This window comes from Oryza brachyantha, chromosome 6 (assembly GCF_000231095.2).
Source record: "Oryza brachyantha chromosome 6, ObraRS2, whole genome shotgun sequence".
NCBI classification, from domain to species: Eukaryota; Viridiplantae; Streptophyta; class Magnoliopsida; order Poales; family Poaceae; genus Oryza; species Oryza brachyantha.
Window position 1 is genome coordinate 129,221 of NC_023168.2, and position 26,454 is coordinate 155,674.

Sequence of the window (26,454 nt, forward strand, 5' to 3'; positions counted from 1 at the left end):
ACCGCTGCGCCGTCGTCGTCTAGTTGGTTGGTTGCACTGATTCTTTGATTTCATTCACGCTCTTAAATTTTTGGATACCTACACAGTGTGTTAAATATACATAAACATTAAAATTAATTACACAGTTATGCGGAAAGTCATGAAACAAATCTTTTAAACCTAGGCACAAAAGATATGTCTCGCAGTTTCTTAGTGGATTCTATAATTAATTTATAATTAGACTACGTTTAATACTTTAAATATGTGTCTATATATCTGATGTGATATTTTTATAAAAAGATTTTGTAATGGCCTCAATTGAATTTGGATACATATACGTTACCTATTACCTATATAGATTTAGATTTGTAACGTGAAACTTAAAAAAATATATTATATTATAGTACTATAAAACTAGAGTTCCAGGCTCGTGCACGTACGCCGGGAGATGGCTCAACGTACGCTCGGGTCGCCGGCCGCGTGGCCTCCAGCTGTACGTCAACCTCCGAAATGTAAGGCCCATGCTTAGGCGTTGTTTAGTTGGTAAAAAAATTTATTAAAGGAGCACATTAAACGTTTGACCGGTATTAAAAGAGGTTTTTAAACACGAATGAAAAAACAAATTTCAGATTTCATCTGAAAACCGCGAGACGAATATTTTGAGTCTAATTAATCCATCATTAGCGTATGTTGGTTACTGTAGCACTTATGACTAATCATGTCCTAATTAGACTCAAAAGATTTATCTCACGATTTTCCCCGTAACCGTGTAATTAGTTTTAATGTTCATGTATATTTAATGCTTCATTTAAGTGTCCAAAGATTCGATATATATATATATATATGATGTTTTTGAAAAACTTTTAGGTGAGACAAATCTTTTGAGCCTAATTAAGACGTGATTAGTTATATATCTGATATGATGTTTTTTTTAAAAAATATTTTACAAACTGCCCTACATGAAGAAGCGGGCGGATCGGACGAGGACGGGGAAGAGAAGAGAGGGAAGAGAGTACGCAACCGCACCGGCGGCAGGGGCAGTCCGAGTCGGACGACGGGACGGACCAAAATCCAGGTTATAATAATGGATACAGATATATTCCTCCCGCCACAAAAGAGATTTAACTTATCGTCTTATTAAAAAAATATAATTAACAATTTTATTTTTATTAGATGATAAAATATAAATAGTATTATATGCATGGCTATTTTTTTAAAAAAATTTTAAATTTTTTTCAAATAAGAGACGGATAGTCAAATGCTCGAAAAAAACCGAAAAAATGGTTTTTTTTAAGGATGAAGTAGATAAATAAACTTTAAGTACGAGTTTTAAGTTTTAACCATGAGGAGTTAATAAGGGTATAGACGTCACGGCGGCTGTCAAGGGCGCGTGCGTGCGTGGAGGACTCCACCCTCCCTATCCTATTCCTATTCAAGGAGGACTGGAGGAGTAATAAATAGCGGGAGAGAGGGAGAGGCAAATCCCAATCCCCTTCTCTCCCTCCAGTGCTTCCGTTATTTCCCACCGATCTCGAGCTCGGATTGAAGGAGGCGGCGCAGGGCAGATCCAAAGAGGCGGCGCAGGCGGATCTCGAGCTCCTCTGATGGAAGCAGGCGGCGCAGGGGAGGTGGACCATCTCGCCGGCGAGAGAGCCACTGCACAGTTCGACGTCGACCACATGAAGGTCGCGTGGGCAGGCTCCCGCCATGCTGTCGATGTCGCCGACCGCATGGCGCGCCTCGTCGCCTCCGATCCGGTAAGCACTCACCCACTCTCGTTACTTCCTTTCACCAACGTGACGCTATCAGGATGGATCTCATCTCATCCCAGCCTTAGCCTTCTCCTCTTGCTGCTGTATCTACCTACCCGCTCGATTTTTTCTCCACCACGCCGGCCGGATTTGCTCATAAAAATCCATCTTTTTTGTTTTTTTTATTTACCAGCAGCAGACGGCAGACGGCAGGACTATTTATTTGCTTCGGACTCTCTTTTAGTACTGTAGTAGTTTTTTGTTTTGTTTATGAGCATCTTTCGACTAGGAGGAGATACTGTCTCGCTGACTCCGCCGTTACACTCTTTTTATCGCTGAAAAATAAACTGCGATAGAAAAACCCAGCCCAGGAGTCAACTCTAAATTTAATGCCGAAAGCTTCACATTTTCACTTATAAGCATAAACAAAACTGAAAAGATGGGATGGTAGCAGATTACTTGTTTGTTTTTTAAGGAATGCTACCACCAGATAATCCATGACACTCACAATGGTTTGTTTACATTTGACTCCTCTCCAATATTCCAGGTGTTCCGCAAGGATAACAGAACAATGCTCCCCAGGAAGGAGCTGTTCAAGGACACACTCAGAAAGGCAGCTCATGCTTGGAAGCGTATCGTCGAGCTACGTCTTACAGGTCCCATCCCATGATGATCAGTGCTACCCTCTTCTTCCTTCTTTTTTAGTCTTTAACAGCTCATCTTCTTACTCTTAGCTCACACAATGTTGTTATTATGCATCTACAGAAGAGGAAGCAAATTTGCTAAGGCTATATGTGGACCAGCCCGGTTATGTTGATCTGCACTGGGTACAGATATTGAGCACATTACATCTTCAATATATATATATATATATATATATATATATATATATTCTGACATACACCATTGATGAATCATCTATATACACTTTGCTAACGTTAAATTTTGCAGGGCATGTTTGTTCCTGCTATAAAAGGTCAAGGGACCGAAGAGCAACAGAAGAAGTGGCTACCTCTGGCCTACAAGTTCCAGATAATTGGATGCTATGCTCAGACTGAACTTGGCCATGGCTCCAATGTTCAGGGTCTTGAAACAACTGCCACATTTGACCCAAAGACTGATGAGTTTGTTATGCACAGCCCAACTCTGACCTCCAGCAAGGTAAAAACTCTAGAAATCTATGATTCCTCCCTTATCTATTACTAAGATATACATGTATTTCTTTGTTAATATGGAATCTCTTCAATATCTTGTTGCATGGTTAATGATTTTACCCCCATGTGCAGTGGTGGCCTGGTGGCTTGGGAAAAGCTTCCACTCATGCAGTCGTGTATGCTCGTTTGATAACTGAAGGAAAGGACTACGGCATACATGGTAGAGTCTTTTGCATTTTCAGGTGCCATTTAAGCAGTCTCTTTCCTAGTGACTCATGTGATCATGTCTATCTGTATGTCAGGTTTCATCGTGCAACTGCGAAGCCTAGAGGACCACTCTCCCCTTCCTGGTGTTACTCTTGGTGATATCGGTGGAAAATTTGGTAGTGGTGCATACAACAGTATGGATAATGGAGTTCTGCGATTTGACCATGTGCGCATCCCAAGGGATCAAATGTTGATGAGGTTTGCCCATTAGATTATCATGTTTTGTTCCGGCACTTGCCAAATGCATTCTGATATTTCAATGTACCCGTTCTCAAGCACAACCCCTATTCATGTAGGCTTTCACAAGTTACAAAAGAGGGAAAATATGTGCACTCAAATGTCCCAAAGCAGCTGCTTTATGGGACAATGGTCTTTGTTCGTCAAACAATTGTTGCAGATGCTTCCAAGGCTTTATCACGTGCTACTTGCATTGCCGTAAGATACAGCGCTATGAGAAAGCAGTTCGGCCCCCAAACTGGTGGCCCTGAGACTCAGGTACTATGTCAGATTAATAGTTGGCATGTCGTATTGCAACTTACTAAATTTATTTCTATGCTCTTGAAACATATTATGTGACATGCAGTCCTTTTGTTTTTCCTGGAAAAAGAACACTGTCTGAGTTAATGTTAGTTTTTACTCTGTCCATCTAAAATAAATGAAATTGATCATATCCAGAGAAATTTAATAAAAGAGTATAACTTTTTGCTACCACCGACAATTAGCTAAATAGCTAATGGATCTATATTGCTTACAGGTCCTTAACTACAAGACTCAGCAAAGCAGACTCTTTCCATTGTTGGCTTCAGCTTATGCATTTAGGTTTGTGGGTGAGTGGCTGAAGTGGCTATACACTGATGTCACACATAAACTGGAAGCTAAGGATTTCTCAACACTGCAAGAGGCCCATGCCTGTACTGCTGGGCTGAAGGCTGTGACAACATCTGCGACAGCTGTACGTATAATTATTTAATTCAGTAATGCCTTTGACAATTATACTTGCTGACTGACTGGTCATACTGAGTTTGCAATTTCTGCTTCATCAGTATTCTTATTACTAAATGAATAAATAATGGTCAGACTGCATTAATCTCCATGACTTTACAAGCGTAGCTGGTCCAACGGCTTAACCAGTTTATAGAATGAGTGAATACACGGTTCATTGTTCTCAAGTGACGAACTTTGTTTTTTTGGGCGCAGGATGGAATTGAAGAATGCCGGAAGCTGTGTGGTGGGCATGGTTACCTGAACAGCAGCGGGCTTCCTGAATTGTTTGCTACCTATGTTCCTGCCTGCACTTATGAAGGAGACAATGTTGTCTTGCTTTTGCAGGTTAATATGTTGTTTCTTTGATATGTGGATACTAATAACACTTTTAACTACTTGTCTTGTTGGACTGAATCTTAGATCTGATGATTTATGTTTTCTCTGTTCTGGTGAATTTGCAGTTGATAACCTTTGGCTCTCTGTGCAGGTTGCAAGGATTCTAATGAAGACTGTTTCCCAGTTAGCTTCTGGAAAACAGCCTGTTGGTACAATGGCTTACATGGGCAACGTACAGTACTTGATGCAATGCAAATGTGGTGTAAATACAGGTAAATGATTGTATCTTTGGGCAGGGCAGGCTATTTCATGGCTGTTGTATGGCAGTCATGACTATATGTGATATATGCCCATCGTGAGATGAATGTCTCATCTTTCCATGATTGTCAACAGCTGAAGATTGGCTCAGTCCTGCTGCCATAAGAGAGGTATTTGAAGCTCGGGCTCTCAGGATGGCGGTGAATTGTGCCCAGAACATAAACAGGGCGCCAAGTCAAGAAGAAGGTAGGGCATTGCTGCACATATTTATTGAGAATAGTAAAAATATAAAAGCGAAAGCATAGTATTAAAATCTGTGAGGCCTAGTGCATATATATAGGAGGTGGTGACTGATGATGCAGGTTTTTTTACGTTTGTGAATGGAATAATGCAGGTCTTTATGAGCTATCCCCTGATCTGCTAGAGGTGGCGGTGGCCCATATCCAGCTGATCATTGTAACAAAGTGAGTATACTGATTGAGGAGTGGCATTGAAGTTTGTTGTTATGTTACTAGTAACGTGTTTCATTGATACGTATGTATATGTAATATGGGCGGGGTGTGTTGGTGTGTTGTGTGTAGGTTCATTGAGAAAGTGGAGCAGGACATCCCTGGGGAGGGGGTGAAGGAGCAGCTGCGCAACCTCTGCAACGTGTACGCGCTGTATCTGGTGCACAAGCATCTGGGCGACTTCCTGTCGACGGGGTGCATGACGGCGAGGCAGGGGGCGCTGGCGAACCAGCAGCTGGGGAAGCTGTACGCGCAGCTGCGGCCCAACGCGGTGGCGCTGGTGGACGCCTTCAACTACACCGACCACTACCTGGGCTCCGTGCTCGGCCGCTACGACGGCAACGTCTACCCGGCGCTCTACGACGAGGCCTGGAAGGATCCCCTCAACGACTCGCCGGTGCCGGACGGCTACCGCGAGCACCTCCGCCCGCTGCTCAAGCAGCAGCTCAAGCTCTCCAGGCTATAGATGATGATGATGATTCATCCAACAAACATTCCTTCCATCTTATTATACATTATTAACAATAAATAATCGGCATGCAATTTAAGGTGCTGGCTGGCTTTGTTTATTAGTATATATAATATAATAGTCTTGTGCCTGTCTTTATTGTTTTCGAGAGAGACCTTGTTCAAGCGCCTTCATTCTACTATACTTATCCAGGTGTGAAAGTTTACTCACCATTTCACAGGATTCATGTACTGAGATGCCTTTGTCGCTAGCTAACTCCTCCTGACACGAGAGTTGAATCCAACGTGCGTGTTGCGATTGATTAAAAATCACCTAAACGATGCTACTAGGTAAGTATAGTAGCAGTATATAAAATTTGCAAAATTCAATGTCAGCTTCATCCTTCCGAATCAAAACACACAAAAGTTTAAGGAACAATCCCAACTGATTGTCTGTACCATATGTTTCTTGATGTCTATGATGAATTTGGTATTTGAACAATGATACGTTTGCGCAGCTTTGTATATTAACAGACGCTTAATTTAGATTATTTTTTAGTCCGTGCAAAACAAAAGCTTGCAAAACTTTGTATATTATTATGATAATTTTATTTTTAACCTCATCACACACCGACCAATACAAAAGCTTAGAATATCCCTCCCTTTATCAAAAAGCGAAAAAATCACTTAAAATACATAAACATTGCATTTTATTAACTATATAAACCTTGGAGGTTTTCGTAGCACTCATGCTATTATACAGGAGTACATAAATAAATAATACATAAAAACATCCAAAAGTATACCATACCATAACATAATCTAATCTATCTCATTGTCTATCTTCCCGCTTATCCTCTTGTGCTGTAGAGTAGAGTAGAGGAGCCATGGCGGGTTTGGCTCCCGCTCCAACGCTTCTCCTCCTCCGCCCCCTCCCCTTCTCTCCAGCCTCCACCCCATCCTCTCGCCGACGCCGACGCCACCGCCACCGCCTGCGTCTGCTATCCGCCGTTGCCGCGGCCGACGGTGATGCCCCCTCCCCCTCCCCCGCACCCGTCTCCGCCAAGGCGGAGCCCCATTCCTCCTCCGCGCTCACCTTCCAGCAGGCCATCCAGCGCCTCCAGGACTACTGGGCCTCTGTGGGATGCGCTGTCATGCAGTGCAGCAACACCGAGGTCGGAGCAGGGACCATGAACCCCTTGACATTCCTCAGGGTTCTAGGCCCTGAGCCATGGAACGTCGCGTAAGACCCAGGACCCCCCTTCCCAATGCCTTCCCTTCCCTTCCTACACTCTGTCGTCAATGCGTTTTCCTTCTCTTCAAGCTATGTGGAGCCAAGCATAAGACCCGACGACAGCCGCTATGGGGACAATCCTAATAGGCTTCAGCGCCATACTCAGTTTCAGGTCCACTCTACTTCCAAATCTTCCTTCCTGTGCCTTCAGTTTTTCTCAATCACGCTTTCTTTTCCAATAGGTAATTTTGAAGCCTGACCCTGGAAATTCACAAGACCTCTTTCTGCACAGCCTTTCAGCATTAGGTATTTCTCAGTAATGTCGTATTGCTTTCTCTTTCTCTTTTTTTAATCATAAAAGGGTAACGCATGCATGGCAACATTTTTTCCTTTTTCTACCTTTTTATTTCTTTACTTTCGTTTTATTAAGTCATTTTTATGAACACAAGCATAGATCAAGTTAATGATTGGTTTAAATATTTTCGTCACAGGTATCAATGTACATGAACATGACATCCGTTTTGTTGAAGACAACTGGGAGAGTCCAGTGAAGTTCCTCCTCTCTTACTCCTTCCTTCTTAATATATCAACAAATGAAATCATTCAATAAAATCCCAATGAGATTATATCTACTGTTGTTGCAATTGAATATCCCTAATGTGTTACCTTATTCTCATTGATTGACAGGTTCTTGGTGCGTGGGGATTAGGCTGGGAGGTTTGGATGGATGGAATGGAAATCACGCAATTCACATATTTTCAGCAGGTACGGGCGTGAGCTAAAACTATCTGCACAAATCATATGTCTTTGCACATTCTTTTAATAAATTTGGTCCGATATTTTGACTACTGCTAAGATACGTAAAATGAGACAAAGATAAAAGGCTAATTATACTACCTCATTTTTCACCAGCTGTTAAGTGCAATAATATGTGGTTAGGTTGATTGTATGGGCTTTAGTACTGTACTCTGAATAAGTTGTTTGAATATCTGACAAGCAATACTATAGTTTGTTGGCAATACCTAATTTAAACCCGGATAGTAAGGTCAAACTACCCACAAGAAATCCAAACATAAAGGAAAGATAAAAAAAACCAAAGAGGGAAAAACACCCGATGGCGTTCACTCTTGACCAACCAAATCAATTGTTCATGTTAATGTCATCAAATTAGCTCCTTTTACCTAGCAAAGTTCTCCAAACCCAGGTTGACTATCCTTTCCCCTATATCAAACAACGTCCTTAGCTGACAAGAACTTACTAAACCATCATCCTCTTCAAACTTACGAAATAAAGACAAGTATGGTCATAATCTGCCTTCTTCTGGCAGAGTTGAATCTTGTCAAATTCTTTTTTTAAATTTTTTTTTGAATTAAATCAATGCACTGTGCCACTGACAACTAAGTAAATCATCTAGTGCATTATGTTGACTGCTTTGGCATCACAATATTTTTTTGAAACTTAAATGTGTACTATTCCTTTTAATCCTTCGGAAGTTTTTAAGACAGCTTATTTCTATCTTAATTACTGTAGTCAGGAAGTCTTCCGTTGCTGCCTGTTTCCGTTGAGATAACATATGGACTTGAACGCATCCTCATGTCTCTTCAGGTCAGTTTAGTAATGATTGTTGACTCACCTCAATAGTTATGTATGAGTGAGAAGATGAGCAAATGATTAGCATGACACTTAAATCTGAGTGGTTTTTCTTTTGTGAATATTTCCTACCCTTCTGTATCATACACCCTTTGAAAGAGCTGACCTTACTTTCATTTAGATGTTTTGACAGGGTGTAGATCATTTCAAGAATATACAATACACTAAAGGAATTACGTATGGAGAACTATTCCTTGAGAACGAGTATGTATCTTCTTGAAAGTTCTGGGAGCTGTGTACCTTTTCTTTTTTCTTTAGCATCTTTCCTGCAATGTGCCATATTTCCTATCATCTTTTTGCTACGTATATGTTATGTATAAACATTTTTGCGATACTTCTGTTGTCTTTATTAATTATAAATGGACTGAAATTTTAATGCTTAGGCTTAGTACTGTATATCTGGTTTGTTGATGCAGGAAAGAGATGAGTGCATATTATTTGGAGCACGCAACTGTTGATAACATTCAAAAGCATTTTGATGATTTTGAAGAAGAGGCTTGTTCTTTATTATCACTTGGGCTGCCTATTCCTGCGTATGTTTGATTAATGCACTCATTTCTTGGCTTACCTGTTTTATTTGTTAAGAATTGATAAGCTGACCTTTGATTTGCAATGGATTAGGTATGATCATGTTCTGAAGGCCTCTCATGCTTTTAATATTTTAGATTCTAGAGGCTTTGTTGGTGTAACCGAGCGTGCAAGATATTTTGGTCGCATGCGGAGGTGTGGACATACTTTCCTTGAGTTCTTCCTATGCCTTTTCTCATCGTGGAATCCTGGAAAATTTTGAAATTGACGTCTTTGGTCAAAAGTTTGAATTAGCATATCAAATGCTTGCTTTGCTTTTTGTTCATCACTATAATTTAGCAAATTTTATTAAGCATTGGTATCAGTTGCGATTTATCAATAATTGAGAGAGGATAATCATGAGCATGGGCCAGGGTGCCACGACCATATGGATCAAGGAGATTAGTTGTTCCTTAGATGTGGGCACAATAAAGTCTTCCTAAGTTAAGAAATAATGTTAGTAACTAGAGACATAGTTACTGATGACCAGATGGAGTCCTTATGCTAGGGGTAACTCATAAGATAAAGGCAGGCTATGCACGTGAGTTCAATTACTCACCAAATAATTGATCTAAGTACGTTAGTGCCTCTCTTCTTCAGTTCTTCCCTGTCTAAGTTTCTTCCTCTTCCTTACTGTTCCCCAACCATTCTACTGCCATTTCTCCAATTCCTACCTTAGCTACTCTCCATGAATCACATGACCATATTTATATAGTTCTCCTGAATTTATTCAATCCTTTCAAGAAGAACTTTCACTACATTAATATTTTGATTGTTAGTCCAGTCTCGTTGCTTTGGGCTTTTACATAGGTATTCTATATTACATTATCTGGTTTTGTTGACTTGATTTATTTCTTTTACCAGTTATTAGCTCTTTGTTCAGTTGTTCTTGCTTCTAGCTTCTGTGTAAGTTAATCTGTAATTCTCATACTGCTGACGCTTTTGTGCAGTCTTGCTCGCCAGTGTGCTCAGCTTTGGGTGGAAACAAGAGAAAACCTTGGTCATCCATTGGGCACTTATCAAGAGTCTAATCTTATCTATCCTCATGTCTCTGAAAAGCCTAGAAGAAAGGTATTCCTTTTACATGACCACACACTATTATGTTTATTTTAATATTTGAACACAATGGATGCGGATGGCTTGTGTCTTAAGTTCTGCAAAATCACACCATTTTTACTTATCTTTGGTGCTTTTTGCTTAGGGTGTTATTGGACAGCCACGGGCATTTGTTCTTGAAATAGGAACAGAAGAATTGCCACCTCATGATGTGATAGAAGCAGCTGAACAAGTAAAAACAAAGTTCCCCCTTCACCTTTAGAAGACAAAGCACTCTCCTGTATTTATGAGAGGAATTTTGAACCTAGCATTTGTTCAACATGGTTTTTATCCTCATAAGAAGCAAAATGATGCCACTTCCTGAGCAACTTTTTTTTTACGGAATTTATACATAGTTCTGGGTGGAATAACTTTAGCTTTTTTCCACGTTTGAATCTTTGACATCCTCCAGCTGGAAAAATCGCTAATTCAAATATTGGAGAAACGCAGACTGAGCCATGGGAAAGTACGCTCTTATGGGACACCAAGGAGATTAGCGGTATCAGTTTAACCTTTGCTGTCTTACATGGGTTTCTTTCTTTTAGCAAAATCTTGCATTTATTTCTGGCAAGCTTCCTCATTATTCTTTCCAGCTATGCATCTAGTGTGTGTGTGTCCTAACATTCCGGAGGTCTAGTGTGACAGAGTCCCCCCAAATAACAAACTGTAATAATAATATACAAAGTGCAAAGCACATGATGACAATGTTTTTTAATATTAATCAGTAGGTTCCTTACATGTTTCCTAGTTGGAATGGTATAGAAAACTTGTGATTTTGTGTATCTTTAATTGTATGAAATACGATAAAAATATTTTGCACAATGATTCACCATTTTTGAATGAAGATGAATCTTGGTAATGCGTCTTTTATGCTTAGTAACTGGCAGTTCTTTTGACATGCGTCATTCCCGTCTGAATGTAAAGCTTCCATTATACAAAAAAACTCCAGTCTGAATCTATAACAAGATCTTCGATTTGCAGGTGGTTGTTGAAAATCTTAATATGAAGCAAATGGAGGAAGAGATTGAACTACGTGGTCCACCTGTTGCAAAGGCATTTGATCAAGAAGGAAAGCCCACTAAGGTTAAGTATCCAAAAAGGAGCTGAACTTTCCTCTACTCTTCTGCTGTTGTTTATTTTTATGTCTTCACGTAGCATGCATGAAGAAATTAGTAAGGTACTTCAGTGAAGCAAAAGGTGATGCCCGCAGCAACATCTATTCCGTTAAATTACAAAAACTGCACACTGTTTGTTCTTTTTGGAGTGATTCTCTATTCTTATTAACGTTGTTGAAGGACTTCTGTTTCTTTGATTTCTTCCCTTTTCTCACATGGGCTCTCAATGATATTTTTGTGCAATAATTTTCTACTCTTATTCAGGCTGCTGAAGGATTTTGTCGAAAGAATAATGTTCCCATAGATAGTCTATATAAAAGAATTGATGGTACGTGACATGGGTCCCTAAAGTTTGTATCGCTCACTTCTACTTCACTTTATTTTGTCATGACTACAATGTGTGTTGGTTAATGGTGATCTATAACCATCTCAATTTCTTGTTTCTATTTGTTGTTTGAAACTTTGAATCATCACATGGAGTCCCATGCAGAAACAAATCCAGCTTTATAATTAATGATACGAAGGTCTAACTGTCCTGTGTAAATTTCCCTTCCTTGGCAATCTCATTTGCCTGCTGCACCAGTCGTGTACTGGCTGTTATTGTCACACGTGCATATGTTGCAATGCCCTTTCCTGCATATTTTATTCTGGTGTTCAATTCAGTTAGCTAGATGTGGAATATATGCTCATATGCATGAGCTATGGCCTATATGTAAGCAGTCTAATCAATGGACAATGGCATGATTATTTCTACTGTTAATAACCTTAGATTCAATTCTCAATTACTTATGCTGCATTAACCAATTGACAGCTAAATACTGGATTTTTTATTAGATTAATCCAAACCACCAATGCAGAACATAGGGCCAATGAAATCATGTTAGTTGTTAGCCTGTTACATGTAATTTATTATTTCCTAGAAGTCTAACATATATTCTTATTGTTCCTTAAAAGACCTAAATTGTGAATACACATTTTCAGGTAAAACAGAATATATCTATGCTCGGGTCAAAGAGTCTGCACGTTTTGCTGATGAGGTGTTTTTTCCTTTCCTTTAAGTAGTCTTGAAAGTCATGCATCAGAGAGTCGCTGTAAGCAGGGCCTTTACTATTGTTTGATTTGTACTCCATGAACAGCATTTGTCGGAATGACCGAAGGAGTTTATTCAATGTAATTAAGATAGAATGAACAGTATTTGCAAAATACAAAACGTGTCCCTTGTAAGTTACTGGGGTTCAGAGGAATAAACTTTTTGCTCAGCAAATCAACCCAGTCACATTATGCTTAGCAGCTCTTTGAGCCAAATAGCCAGTCATCAAGGTTAAACATACTTACTCCCATACCATACTATTCATTTCAAGCTCCATAACTCATAATAATCTTGCTTCCAGTACTTGAAAGGATGAGTTCTTCTAATTGGCTACTGACAAGTAATGATTAGGCATAATTTAGATAGGTCTTGCACTCGGCACCCCAATACATCCAGTACCTACCATTCTACCAGCTAGCAAGTAGCAACTAAATGCATACTGCAAAAGTCCATAGTTACATATCTATAGTTTCTGCACTGTTCATTGTGCAAGTTTCTCAAGTTATTTAGGCTGCACTTTCATTTTCTCCAGACTCATTTGTTCATTCATTGTAGCATGTGAACTACAGGTCTTAACTGAAGATCTTCCAACTATTATATCTGGTATTTCATTTCCCAAGTCTATGCGCTGGAATTCCAATGTAAGGATTATTTAACTTATCCTCTTTACAGACAGTAATTCAAGTATTTGTTTTGCAGCTGCTTGAACTCCATGTTATCATTGTTGTGTTTTTAGGGATCATAGCCATCTATAAATGCTCTAATGCCATAGTAGATTGCAATAAAACCGGTTGATTACTTGATTATGTGTTAGTGTGTATTTTTTCTGTAAATATAAGCAAAGCCCAATCATTAGTTTTGTCAATTATTCAAATTAACTAAGATGAAAGACCTAAATATAGAATTTCACCAATGTTTTGGAATTTTAAGACTAGTGCAGTTTGCTACAGTGGACATTTTTCTATCACTGGAAATGTGCTGTGAAGATCAAAATTACAATTTAATTCATTTTCACATGTTATCTATGGTTTCTGTTTATTCCAACTGACGGTGAGCCGTTCGCAGATTGTGTTTAGCCGGCCAATACGCTGGATCTTCGCCCTTCATGGGGATCTCATTGTGCCATTTTGTTTTGCTGGCATATCAAGGTAATAGTAATGTGTATAATGTTCTGTAGAAATGAAAACATTACTTGCTATTACAATTTGGAAAATCTTGTTTGTAACAGCTATAACTAACATGAGTTTCAAACTTGCAATGGCACAGTGGGAACCAGTCGTGCGGCCTTCGTAACTCCTCCTTCGCTAACTTTGAGGTACCAAATGTGTTATGGTAGCTAGCTGGTTCTGCGCAACCACAACGAAATGACTTCCTTGCGTATTGTTTTTATCTTCATGTTCTTCATTTTGATTTTCTTACATAAGAGCATTGCTGCATAATTGAAAGCATTTTGGGTCAAGAAGTATGGAAAGACCTTTGATCCAGATTAACTCAAACATCCAGCAGGGAGATGCTAGGATCTACTTTCTATCTACTCTTATATCCATGGCTATCTAGGGTTTAATCCTAACTTTCTCCAATATTCAGGTGGAAACTGCAGAATTATATTTACACACCATGGAAAAAGCTGGGATCGTGATTGATATGCAGGTGAGATGAACAAACATTATATTTTCATGTGCTATCCATCAATTCATGTTTTGACTTTTTATTGGTTTCTTAGCTGTAAGCTCCAATGTTATATATTCTTTGACTCTTTGTTGCACATAAGAATATTGGTGCCAACTCTTATAGCCTGCACAAAACAGGGAAATGCTGCGTGAGTAGGTTAATAATTTTTAGTTGCAGCATTCCAGGTCTTGCTGTACCTTACAATGCATATAATACTACTTCGCAGGAGCGCAAACGACAAATCTTGCATGACTCTAGTATATTGGCTGAGGGTGTTGGTGGTGATATCATTGCACCTGAGAGCCTGGTACAGGAGGTAGATGCTCTTCTGCTCCTCATTTAGCTTTTGTTGTATATAAGTTTCTTGGTGAAATTCAACTTACCAAGAGATTTTTAACCATTTGATGCAGGTTATGAATCTTGTGGAGGTGCCGATGCCCATTATTGGTCGATACGACGTTTCCTTCTTAGAACTTCCAAAGGATGTATTAATAACGGTATGCTCAGCTTTTGATTGGTGATGTGTAGAGCCTGTACTAAATTCTATTGGTTAAATTTTTTTCAAACACCAAAATGACCAAGTCCATTAACATAGTTCATTGGTTGGGACTTTAATTCATTAATTGTAACAAAATATCTCATAATATGCAGGTTATGCAGAAGCACCAGAAGTATTTCCCTGTAACCTCCAAGTCCATGGGCAATCTACTACCATATTTTATTACTGTGAGATGATTTTCCCCCTTGTGTACTTGAAAACTGGGTAATGCCTATTGTCTTCTTTGTCTCCTTTTCCTTTTTTAATTCAGTGTTAGCTGCTAGGTTGCCAATGGTGCCATTAAGGAAGAAGTGGTCCGCAAAGGGAATGAAGCTGTACTCAGGTTATAAACGTTTTCGCAATACAAATGTGTAAAATTTATAGCTGGAGCTATGACTGGAAGTAGCCATAGTTTTAGATAATGGATAGAAGTAGCCATAGTTAGAGCACTAGCATTATGTTCGAACTGTTCTTTTCTTCCCTCTGCCTATTTTATTCTGTGGAGAGCTATAGTCAACTATAGATTTTTTTTTGTGAGTAACCATAGATTCTGAATTGGCATATAAATACAGGGCACGTTACGAGGATGCTAAATTCTTTTATAAGATGGATACGCAAAAGAAACTATCTGAATTCCGAGGCCAGCTCAGCAGCATTCTCTTTCATGTAAGTATGGTGGACCAAAATTCTCTTAGTTTCTTGTACATGTGTACTTAATCATCTGCATCATGTTAAACAGGAAAGGCTTGGTACAATGCTTGACAAAATGAAACGTGTTGAGAACACTGTTGCAGAAGTGGCCCTTGTTCTTGGAATAAATGAGAAAATGATCCCAGTTATCAAAGATGCAGCTGCCTTGGCTATGTCAGATCTTGCCACTAATATTGTTACAGAATTTACTTCACTTGCTGGAATTATGGCACGACATTATGCTTTGAGAGATGGCCTTTCAGAACAGGTTTCTGACTCTGCTTTGTGGTGAAAATTTTGTTGTTAGAACTTCAGTGTGAAAGTTGTGGTCGTTCAACCACATTTGATTGAGTAGTTTTCATGTCAGATTGCAGAAGCCCTATTTGAGATAACGCTTCCAAGGTTCTCTGGTGATATGTTCCCAAAAACAGATCCTGGCATAGTCCTTTCGGTTGCTGATAGGTATTTCCTGCATACACTTGTTTCATGTTCAATTTATAATGTTCTGCACCTTGAAAATACATGCTGGGAATTCAAAGAACCATCATTGTAGCATGTTCCTTTTTAGGACTCTGTGCAACTATTAGTTCTGCACAGTTGGTATAAAGGAGAACTGTTTCAGTTGCTGTTCTTTTCAACTGGTAATCAGTGGGTGGGCAGAACAATAGGACTGTGCAGCTATTTAGTTACTTCACATAGTTGAAAGTACATATTGTTACCAGCTTTTTTTACCAGCATAATCAGTATAAAACAAACTCATTAGTATTGCAATGCAAATTAGAGCTTCCCAGATTTTTTTCTTTTTCCAGTGAACCAACAAAATTTTATTGCTTTCGTTTTCCATGTGAACCAACACAAATTGTAGGAGCTGCAATTGTTTTCTTTTTTTTTATATATGCGCAGATTGGATAGTCTAGTGGGTCTGTTTGGAGCTGGATGCCAACCAAGTTCTACAAACGATCCATTTGGGCTGAGGAGAATTTCCTATGGATTGGTAAGGGAAGTTGAGAACCTAGAAATACCATTATATTATAATATATTCTTATGATATTTTTTTATCTAGGTTCAAATATTGGTTGAGAACAAGAAGAACTTTGACCTCACGAAGGCCTTGACCTTAGTGGCAGAGGAGCAGTCAATAACAATAGATAATGGTGTTATAGATGAGGTGAGCGCATATTTCAAATCACCATGGGATTGAATCTTCTTTGACTATATGGTTTGTGATAACTATAGTTAATTTCTTAGGTAGTACAATTTGTCACACGGAGATTGGAGCAACTTTTGGTATGTATTTCCTGGAACTGTAATATTAGTGTAGTTACAATGCTTTTATTCCCTAAGATTCCACCCTTTTCAAATCTATCAAGTATTAGAGGTAGATGCTTACCTACACTGGAAGGGCAAGTGTTCTTTTCCCATACAGACTGGTTTTAGTGAAGTTCTTTTCTCCCTCCTCATAGACAACAAATTTCAAAGTTAAATATACGCTTATTGTCATTGCTTTGTGTTTATCTATGTTTCTTGTTCAGCATAGCATGGTACTTGTTGCCATATCTGTTGCTTTTCTCACTTGTGATCCTAATTATGATATAATAGAAGACATTGGTAAGTGAAATCCATTTCCCAAAGTGATGGTTTTTCATCATTTTATCAGGTGGATGAGGGAATTAATTGCGAGATAGTCCGTTCAGTGCTTATGGAGCGTGCAAACTGCCCTTATCTAGCATCACAAACAGCAATTGAAGTAAGATTCTTCAGTTCTGGATTCTCTGGATGTTGGATATGGTTTTCAAAAATTACTTATTTATAATCAGGACGATAGACTGCAGTTGTAGAATTATTGTGTTAAATTATCAGCTTGGTGCTTCGAATCGAAGTATCCTGGTCTTTATATAGATATATATATGTAATGGTCTTGATGGTTTACCTTGCAGATGGAAGCATTTGCAAAAACTGAAGATTTCCCAAAAATTGTTGAAGCGTACTCAAGGCCCACAAGAATAATACGTGGAAAAGAAATTGGGTCTGTTTTAGAGGTAATGGCTGCTTTATACAACAATAAACATGTACCGTGATGATATAACTTTGAAAGTCTGATTACCGTAAAGAAATTTAAACTTGTGTAGAGTAGTATGTAACCAGCCTATTGCCAGTAGAGTTTGGTTGTTCCTTTCTGCAATGTTAATATCTCTGTGAATTTATGTGCAGGTTGATGCAAGTGTATTTGAAAAAGATGAAGAGCGAGCTTTGTGGAGTGTCTACTTGGAGGTTGCCGATAAGATTCATCCTGGTACACAATCTTTCTCAAATTGATATATCTGAGAACCGTTGGTTTTTGTGTTGATCTTTTCATTTTCTCCTGTAAAATTTGTGTCATGCATGATGTATATATGTTGTGTTTACTACTTGTGTCGACCTTGTAGGTGTTGACATAAAAACCTTTGCGGACGCATCTCTGGAACTGCTGCAACCCCTAGAAGATTTCTTTACAAACGTTTTTGTCATGGCGGTGAGCTTAAGTTCTGTCTGGTCAATTTTGAGTAGCATTTATTAACCATTTAGTGATTTAGCTTTGACTTTGGTAATGGTGTATGCTATACTGCGATACAGGATGATGAGAAAGTTCGTAACAATCGGCTGGCGCTTTTAACAAAAGTGGCGGGTCTGACCAAGGGAATAGCTGACCTGTCAGTTTTACCAGGATTTTGATTTAGCCACTTTTGTTGCTCTACTAGTTTTTATCTGTACCATATATGATTGTACATTCTTATCGACCAAGTGCAATTTTGCTGCCAAGAAAAGAGAGCGATCCCTACATATACAGTAGCTTAGCATAAATGGTCCTCAGCTTTGTTATCCATTGCTAGGCTAGACACGAAAAGCCTAATGGACGAACACCTGCGTGCCCACCAGGTCACGTAAATATTTCATACTACTCTGTCCCAAAAAAAAAAAGAGAACTTCTGTGTTGTGTTTTCCGGCTCGAGCATTTGACCATTTGTCTTATTTAAAAAAATTATTAAAAAATTAAAAAATAGTCACGCGTAAAGTAATATTCGTGTTTTATCATGTAGTAGCAATAACAATATTAATCATAAATATTTTTTAAATAAGACGAAAAGTCAAAAATTCTAACAACTTAGAAATTCGTTTATTTTGGGATGGAGATTGTAGGTACGAACTTTATGTATACACACTCTCTTTCTATATAAAAAAGTGTATAATCTTTATAGATAAAACCTTCTAAGATGATATTTTTAAAATAGATATTTTTCTTTTAGATACTTTATATGTTAAAATTGTTTCAATATATAAAATTTGTATGTATAAAGATGAGACTTTATACATACAAGCATAAAGTAAGCATAAAGTTTATATGTATAAATTTGTATAGATATTTATACGGGTTAACAGACACACGGACGATTCGCCCGTTAGACTGATCCGTTAAAGAGGTTGCCATTTTAGAAACCAAGCATCATGACTTGTATCAAAGCAAGGCAGTTCTCATAAATTCCACTCCATTCCATTCACTTGGTAGTTTCATCTTATATCGTTTCCGGTCTTCACTGAAGTGAACATGAATACTAAGTCAGTGAACCCAAATAAATACTCACTTGTTAGTTCTTCATTTCAAAAGTATCCATGACAAAGATTAAACAGTGAGAATAGTTGTCTCCGATGAACAGGCGATTAGAGCTGTTCGAATCACTACCATCCTTACTAGTTAAAACAATGTGCTGCTCAGCCAAAAAGAAAGAAAGAAAAGCTACTACTACCAGTTCGCATCAGATCACTAGATACAACACTTGTCCGAATGGAAAACTGCCAATTAATTATCTCGAATGAAGAGGTCTATGCAATACACCTGTGAATTGTAACATACTGTCATCAAAACAATATATCCTATCTCTTCTCTTCTCTTCTCTTCTCTTCTCACCCTAGAGGAGGTCCTGTGTACAAGCCTACAAGGCGCCGATATTGGAATAGTCGTTCACTGGGCACTACTTCTCAACGATAAAAGCTTGCCTTGGGGCATAGCTTCTCTATAGATCCATCTCGTGGCCCATCTACAGGGCGTAGCTTAATTTCGTACAGCTTTGGCCACAACTTTCCAGTCACTGCAAGCATTGAAATGGGTTAGCCACTAGCCCATAATCAGTATAACCTGAGGGCTTCGCTAGGATGAAGCCACATTAGAATGCTAAAATCTCACCAAACAATCTCTGGTTTTCCTCATCCCAAGCTATACCATTTAGAACATCGATTTCCTGGAACATGAATAGATTTATCAATGCCATAATGTTATGTCTTCCTGCTAAGCTACCGTATGATATTGAACATCATGAAGCCCACTTGACCAAAGAAAGAGTACAAGAAAGTGAAGGGTGGCAATTAAAAAAAGTGTAAGAAAAGAAACCATAATTTACTCACTGTATTGCCAGAATTCCACAAGTGTTGCCTTCAAAATTCAAGAACACGAGCATTATTGGTTGTGGCAAATGCAGGCACTATCAAAACAGAATGATCTCTCTCAGTTGACAACATACCTCAGCTCATGAAGAAAGATCCAGCTCACCACCAGGCCATCTTCATGGGAGATTCTAGCTATGCAATCTGTCTATATACCATGGATTTGAGTATTGAGAATTCACATTGTATTACTACAACCAATTTTTATGTGGAAGCTACAACAAGCAATTGTCAGCAAAAGATGGCATGGATGTCTAACCTGCCAGACATTTGCCCATACTTCACCGTTTATATATTCCAGTTCATTAAGATAGAGGACTTCATTATCTTGATATTTCACAGTCACCGTCTTCATGACTGCACCAAAAGAGATATTAAATAATCGAAACGGAAATTTCAAACAACAAAACAGCAATGTTTAACCAATGAGGGTTACAAAACTAAAACAATAATTACTTTGAATTGACTTTGGATCAAGCTGGTATAAACTAGAAGTTCCATCACTACCAAAAAGAACTTTTCCATCAGTAGCCAGCCCCCACCCATCATGCATTTTATGGGTAAAACTCTCACGCTGCAAAATCAGCACAGAACACATCAAGATGACACCAAATACATTATGTGTATAACTAGAAAGCATGCCTACAACTTGTTGGTCTGTTTTTAAATACCATGTGTATAACTGGAGCCTAGAGTCCTACAAGACAGCTAAATCATGAAGAGCTAATCAAGGTTGAGCATGCAGCAAAGAAAAACTCATTGAATATCTTAATGGAAATTAAAATGATTGGTAGCAACTGAAATACTACAGGAAATACAAGGTGTAAATAATTGCAAAACCACAATTCACGGGGAAAATACAGTAAAAAAATGATATGTAGAATACATGGGAGTTTGGGATCATTAGCCAGGAATTTAAACCCCCCAAAAGAAAATGTGAATCAGGCATAGCTGCAGTAAGCAAGGAAACAAGAGCAGCAGCATACTTTGCTAAAATTGTGTCGATCATAGATAAAACCCTCCTTCTTCAACCAAACAACTTGAAACAATCTGCAAAGGAAAGGTTCAAACAAAATGAAATTTCGTTTAGCAAGGCATATTAGAAGCAACAGAAGCCGTTATTTTCAAGAAAAATACAATTGTTATTTAAACTGTAACTGAGGTTTATCTACTTGTCATTGAGTAGCGTTAGACCTTCTCCAAAGATACGTCCCTCCATTGCATGCTGAACTAAAACCTGTGAAATGGTAAGCAATAACCAATAATTTATGTAATTAGGTAGAATGACCATTTAACTAATGAAAAAAGAGCAAGTAAACTATGCTGCAAATATGGGACAATGCTAATGTATGGAAAGCAAGAAAGGGTGCATACTTTTCCAGTTTTAAGATCAACCTCCCGGACCGATGACTGTTGAGAAACAAAAGAAAAAAAAATGAGGCATTTAGTGCTTTAGAGAAGTAACTAAAGCAAGCAAGGAAATTAAACAAAACTTGAAGAAACAAATGCAAGTGGTGAACTGGAAACTAGGTAAAAGGCTATAGGAGTCTGGGGCGTAGTAAAATGATATAGTAGAAGATTTTTGTATTAATCATAAACTTGGACAGTGGTATTGTTAGAATGGCAGTGATATCAATGTTAGGCTACAGAAAGTAATAAACTTTTGAGGGTGCAAGGCAAAAGCAAAAAAAACGATATTGACCAAGGCAGCATTGGAGTAAACTAGTAAAATAAAGGGAGAAAAGTGCCCCGATTCCATTGGATTGACAGTACATTACATTACCCTGTGATAAAGGCCAGTTGACTCGAAAAGAGTGTCATTTCCTCCATACAAGAGACCCTGCAATTGCATAGCAGGAGAAAAGCTGAATGTGGTGGTGGTGCCTCCCGTGCAATCAGGAATGAAAATTACAGTAATTAGACTCCTTACCCACAACGAAAATCTACATTCCATACATTAATAAAGCTCAATCTTTACCTACCAAAGGGGCACGCGAGCGCGACAGAATCAGATGAAGAAGAGGATGTGGAGGTAGGAAGGATACCTGGGTGAAGGCGTATGGATCATGGGGATACTCTCGGACCAGGTCGAAGGAGTAGAATTTGGTGGCGGGCGCAGAAGGCACCGGGCGGCTGAGGAGGGCGGTGGGTGCGGAGTTGGCGCGCCATGGGGCGTAGGGGTGGGCTGCGGCGACGAGGACGATGAGGAGGAGGAGGAGTGCGGCAAGGGCCGTGGCGGCGGCGATGAGCGGGCGCCGGAGGTAAAGCGGCGGCCCTGGTGCAGCGGCGGGAGGAGAGGAGATGGAGAGGTTGGTGGGCGGCATGGCGATGGAGGCGCGACGGTGCTGCTGCTGCCTCCGTCGGGGCATCTGATCTGCCTTCTTCTTCTTCTTCTTGGGTCGTCGCCTTCTTCCTCCTCTACCAAGCTCTCTTTCTTCTTTCTTTCCTTTTATTTTCTTCTAAAAGAAAAATCTTTTGACCAACACAAGCTTACGCTCAAACCAGCGACCAAAAAAAAATAATAATCAATTTTACCTCCCTCAACTATTAGAATTTGATTTACAACCATTAACAGTAAACTCGACACCTTCGTTTTTTTCCTTTCTTTATGCTTATAAGCTAAAGTTTGAATTTTAACATTAAATATGGAGTTAATTTAAGGGTTTTTTTTTTAATTTTGGCCAATGCTTTTAGATCTCTAAGAACACATATAAAAAATTTTTATTCACAGTTACTTTTAGGGGCAATTGCTAAAAGTAATTTATCAAACTTCAGTCAAACATCAATCAAAACCGACTCAAATCTGTTAAATACAAGTTAAATATTACAAATATTTCTTAAAGTACACATATGTGTAAAAACATGGCCAAATATGCAAATAATGCTAACAAAACAAGATCAAATATGTAAGGGTAAAGACGTTCACTTTTTTCTCACTTAACACCGTCAACCTAACTTAACGGAGTAGAGCCAAACGAGAGCTTCAATTTTAAAAACCAGGGCTAAATCTGCAAACTGAAAAAAAACAGGACTAAATCTACAATTAGACTCTAAAGTAGGGCCAGTTATGCAATTGTCCCTTACTTGCCAATCAATCACCCCTCAGATATAGATATAGGTATCACCCAACTATCCAAACCAGTGTAAATTGAGTACCTTAGTAGTTTGGATGGTGGTTTTGTCCTATGTATCATCTACGTGGCACATTGAACTAATCTTCGCTCGACATGGCACCTATGTATAATTACCGTCAACAAAAAATAAAAAATAATGAGACCAAACTATCATTGGATTAAGGTCATTGTTGCTTCTACTCCTTCTTGCCTTTACTATCATGGTCACTTCACTGAATATGGAACGAGTGACGAAGGAGGAGTAGCAAATCTGGTAACACGTCGTGAGACTAAGGCGTGACAATGGACGAAGGAAAGGAAACAATCTTGTAGTAAGGCTAGTGGCGGAGAAGGAGGGGAGGTGGGGATTTCGGCATGAGGGGGTGTTGTCGCTACCATCATTGTCTTCATCATTGATGGTTATGTATGGAAAGGGAGAGGCGAGAATGGGAAAGAAGGAAGCAAGGGTGAGAGAGGGTGGGTTGGATGTCGTCATCATCTCCTCTTCTCTTCCCTTCATCCTATTCCTCTTCTGTTGCTACCAATCTTGTTAGGCTTTAGCCATCCTATATGAATCTTGGTGGAGAAGCAAACAACAATAAACAATGTGCGAGAAGCCTAGATGGCGGCGAACTCCCTCACCTGTCTACCTCCTCCGTAGCCACGACCCTCTCTTCGTTGGCTGCCTACCGCTTGCAAAACCGATGAAGAAGGAGAAAAAAGGGAGCTCGGGGTTAGGATCGGGCCGACAACGATCATTATCCCTCCATGCCTCTTGATGACTCCCTCCACATAGTCATGGGTGTACTTGTTGTTTGAGAGAGCACATGTGCAGGAGGTAGCATTGGAGAGGGGGCAGGAGGCGATGCATGGCAATGGTGGAAGCAAGAGGAGAAGCATCTAATGCAGGGCTTCGATGATGGAGAGGACATGGTTACTGCCACCTGAACGGTAGGAGACTATGTCCAACAATCTAGCTCTGATAGAGAGAGGAGCCAGATAAGAGAGGGGAAAGCTGGGGAGGAGAGTGAGACAAGTACGAAGAGACGTAGAATGGCCAATTGATATATGGGTCTACTTATTTTTATTATTTTTGTTTGACTGACATGCAGTTCTGGTTGAATTTTTAAACTTTAATTTTTTTTTGCCTGTAGTATCACATAAGAACAACATAAGTGCCACATGGGTCAAAGATCAAGACAAATATGACACATAGGCGCCATGTCAACTGAAATCAATCGTCTAAATCAACGAAGAACTCGATTTGCATTGGTTTTGACAGTAGGATTGAGGATGCAAATGAAACTTGATCAATAGTTAAGAGATGTAAAGTATATATTTTTTCCAACCAGCATCATATTTTTGCTTAAAGGTTTATTTAAAAATTATTTTTTTACAAATATGCTGTTTCTCTAAACTCGCACAACTACACCCATACTTTCTCCAATCCAAAATATAAATATTTATAGAATTTAAATTTTGTACCATAGTATAAATATTTTCTACCGATTCTCATGATTTCAATTATTTCAATAATTCAAAAGCCAATAAAATACTCAAAACAAACAATCTAATTAATTTAAAATTTAAACATTAATATTTGAGATGACTAAAACAATCTTTTAATATCTTTTAGGCCTATACTAAACAATATTTATATTTTGTCATGAACTTACACCACATCTTTTCACTTCTGTTTCTGCTTATAAGCTAATATTTGAATTTTCGACCTTAAATTTAAAGTTGATTTTAGGTTTTTTTACTAAAATTTATTTTTCAGTTTTGGCTTTTAGCGATTTGATCACTTAAAAATAGGTATATGGAAGTTTTATTTATAAATATACGGTTTATTAAAAATCAAATAATCACCCCATAGTAATAATACAGTTGCGCAGGAGGCAGGCAGCCTGCCATGAACATAATTATGTACGGTAGGTATCAACTACCAACTCCAATCTCCACCTGTTTTGTTTTGTTTCGTTTAATTGATTGACTAGTACTAGCACGCTTCACTATATAAACAAATAGCAACGCTCTTCGCGTGCGTGCAATCTAGTACTACGTAGCTGATTCACCAGCCCTCAATCGATGAGCTCCATTATGTTAATCACGAGTAATTGAGTATATACTGTGCCCACTCTCCATCTACAAATTAAATGGAGTACTACCATACCAGACATACATCAACAAATTAAATGGCCGCAGCCACCTTCCCTAATAAATTTGTCCAGCCTCGTAATAATAACTGTATAGCTCCTACTGCTACACATCCTTCCTACATGAGCCTATTCTATTAACTTTTTAGCCTTGCCATATATACATACTAATAAATCTTAGAATATATATTTATCATTAGATAAATTTAGACCATACAAATAAGTTGTACAATAATAAAACGGATTGAGTACCAACACTACAACCAGTTAACAGTAATAATGGTGTGCACTGGAAAATACTCTCTCCGGTTCAATAATATTTATCACTTTGTACACTGACATAGTCTCCAAAAAATAAATTTAACAATATTTCCCATTATAATATAAATAAAAATGAACAGATGTTTTTAGTGAACTAACTTTCAAACTATCATATCCATATAGTCTCGATGCTTTTAAAAGTTATTTATAGGGTTAAAGTTTTAAATGTTTGACCTTATACTTGTTTAAAATGACAAGTACTCCTCTGTTTTTTAAATTAATGTTGTTAGACTTTTGGATTAGGTTTGATCGTCTTATTCAAAATATTTATTCAAACATGTAAAATTATAAGTTAGGCTTAAGTGTCTTTAGTAATAAACTAAATTATAAAATTAATTGTGAATTTTTTTAGATAAAACAAATGGTTAAATGACTCAAAAGTCGAATAGTCTCATAGAAACGAGTATTATGAAACCGAAGGAAAGATAAACATTTCTATGTTATTTTGCAGGCAGGCAGAGGAAAATGAAGGGAACACCATCGCGCGTTTTTGTTTTGCTTTGTCAAGATCGACCGATCATGCTAATTTGCAACAGGACGCGACACATACACACACACATATAGAGCTGGAGTAGTCAACAGTCAAATATTTGATAACCTGAGATGGGATACATAATGATCTGGTTATTATATATATAATCATGCAGGGACAAGTAATCTATCTAGCTAGCTAACATGGCCCCATCACACACAAGCTAGTGACAGCTCAAACCCACCAATCAACTTAATTCCCATGTAATACTATAATGTAGCAGCACAACCTCAATACCTTAAACTATCCATGGCATTATCTTTGAAGATATTGCAACAGAAAGGAAAAAAACTATTTCCTGCTAGCTGTACATTGAGGAAATCAAGCTGCTAGCTTTATGTTAGATATGTATGACCATCTCTGTTCTCCTTAGATCGATCCCTAAATTTGTCAACCTACTCTCCACCAACCTGCAATGTAAAATGTTTAGTTTTTTTTAGGTATAGAAAAGAAAACAAATCAAAGTGATCACTCATGGGCTCATTATTCTTAATCAGCTAGCTCGTGGGCCTTGCTCCTTC

At 38.5% G+C, this 26,454-nt stretch overlaps 3 protein-coding genes across 3 annotated transcripts; 2 read left to right on the forward strand and 1 right to left on the reverse strand.

The window, feature by feature from the left end:
• Positions 1-1,417: 1,417 nt before the first annotated feature.
• LOC102718841 (peroxisomal acyl-coenzyme A oxidase 1-like) lies at positions 1,418-5,944 on the forward strand. The gene is made up of 13 exons (XM_006655613.3): positions 1,418-1,736; positions 2,278-2,386; positions 2,496-2,557; positions 2,682-2,891; positions 3,017-3,104; positions 3,187-3,349; positions 3,448-3,646; positions 3,906-4,103; positions 4,349-4,480; positions 4,623-4,743; positions 4,865-4,975; positions 5,124-5,193; positions 5,311-5,944. The coding sequence occupies exons 1-13, from the start codon at positions 1,584-1,586 to the stop codon at positions 5,702-5,704; spliced, it is 2,010 nt and encodes a 669-aa protein (XP_006655676.1). The 5' UTR covers positions 1,418-1,583; the 3' UTR covers positions 5,705-5,944.
• A 605-nt stretch (positions 5,945-6,549) lies between these two features.
• Positions 6,550-18,319, forward strand: LOC102711896 (glycine--tRNA ligase, chloroplastic/mitochondrial 2). The gene is made up of 34 exons (XM_006656477.3): positions 6,550-6,928; positions 7,010-7,091; positions 7,162-7,225; positions 7,411-7,466; positions 7,607-7,684; positions 8,450-8,524; positions 8,703-8,773; positions 8,986-9,102; positions 9,191-9,292; positions 10,087-10,207; positions 10,338-10,424; positions 10,644-10,730; positions 11,213-11,314; positions 11,611-11,674; positions 12,328-12,383; positions 13,006-13,077; positions 13,502-13,584; positions 13,703-13,751; positions 14,024-14,086; positions 14,334-14,423; positions 14,518-14,604; positions 14,759-14,833; positions 14,930-14,988; positions 15,218-15,311; positions 15,385-15,603; positions 15,703-15,797; positions 16,239-16,329; positions 16,399-16,503; positions 16,584-16,622; positions 16,993-17,082; positions 17,273-17,374; positions 17,547-17,628; positions 17,762-17,847; positions 17,949-18,319. Exons 1-34 carry the CDS (start codon positions 6,573-6,575, stop codon positions 18,045-18,047), a joined length of 3,198 nt encoding a protein of 1,065 aa, XP_006656540.2. The 5' UTR covers positions 6,550-6,572; the 3' UTR covers positions 18,048-18,319.
• An 835-nt stretch (positions 18,320-19,154) lies between these two features.
• LOC102719119 (glutaminyl-peptide cyclotransferase) lies at positions 19,155-22,246 on the reverse strand. Its single transcript, XM_006655614.3, has 11 exons — positions 21,857-22,246; positions 21,595-21,651; positions 21,186-21,221; positions 20,984-21,048; positions 20,798-20,861; positions 20,268-20,385; positions 20,071-20,168; positions 19,889-19,959; positions 19,773-19,800; positions 19,555-19,609; positions 19,155-19,459 (listed from the first exon to the last, which is right to left on the reverse strand). The coding sequence occupies exons 1-11, from the start codon at positions 22,178-22,180 to the stop codon at positions 19,350-19,352; spliced, it is 1,026 nt and encodes a 341-aa protein (XP_006655677.1). The 5' UTR covers positions 22,181-22,246; the 3' UTR covers positions 19,155-19,349.
• Between the last annotated feature and the right edge of the window lie 4,208 nt (positions 22,247-26,454).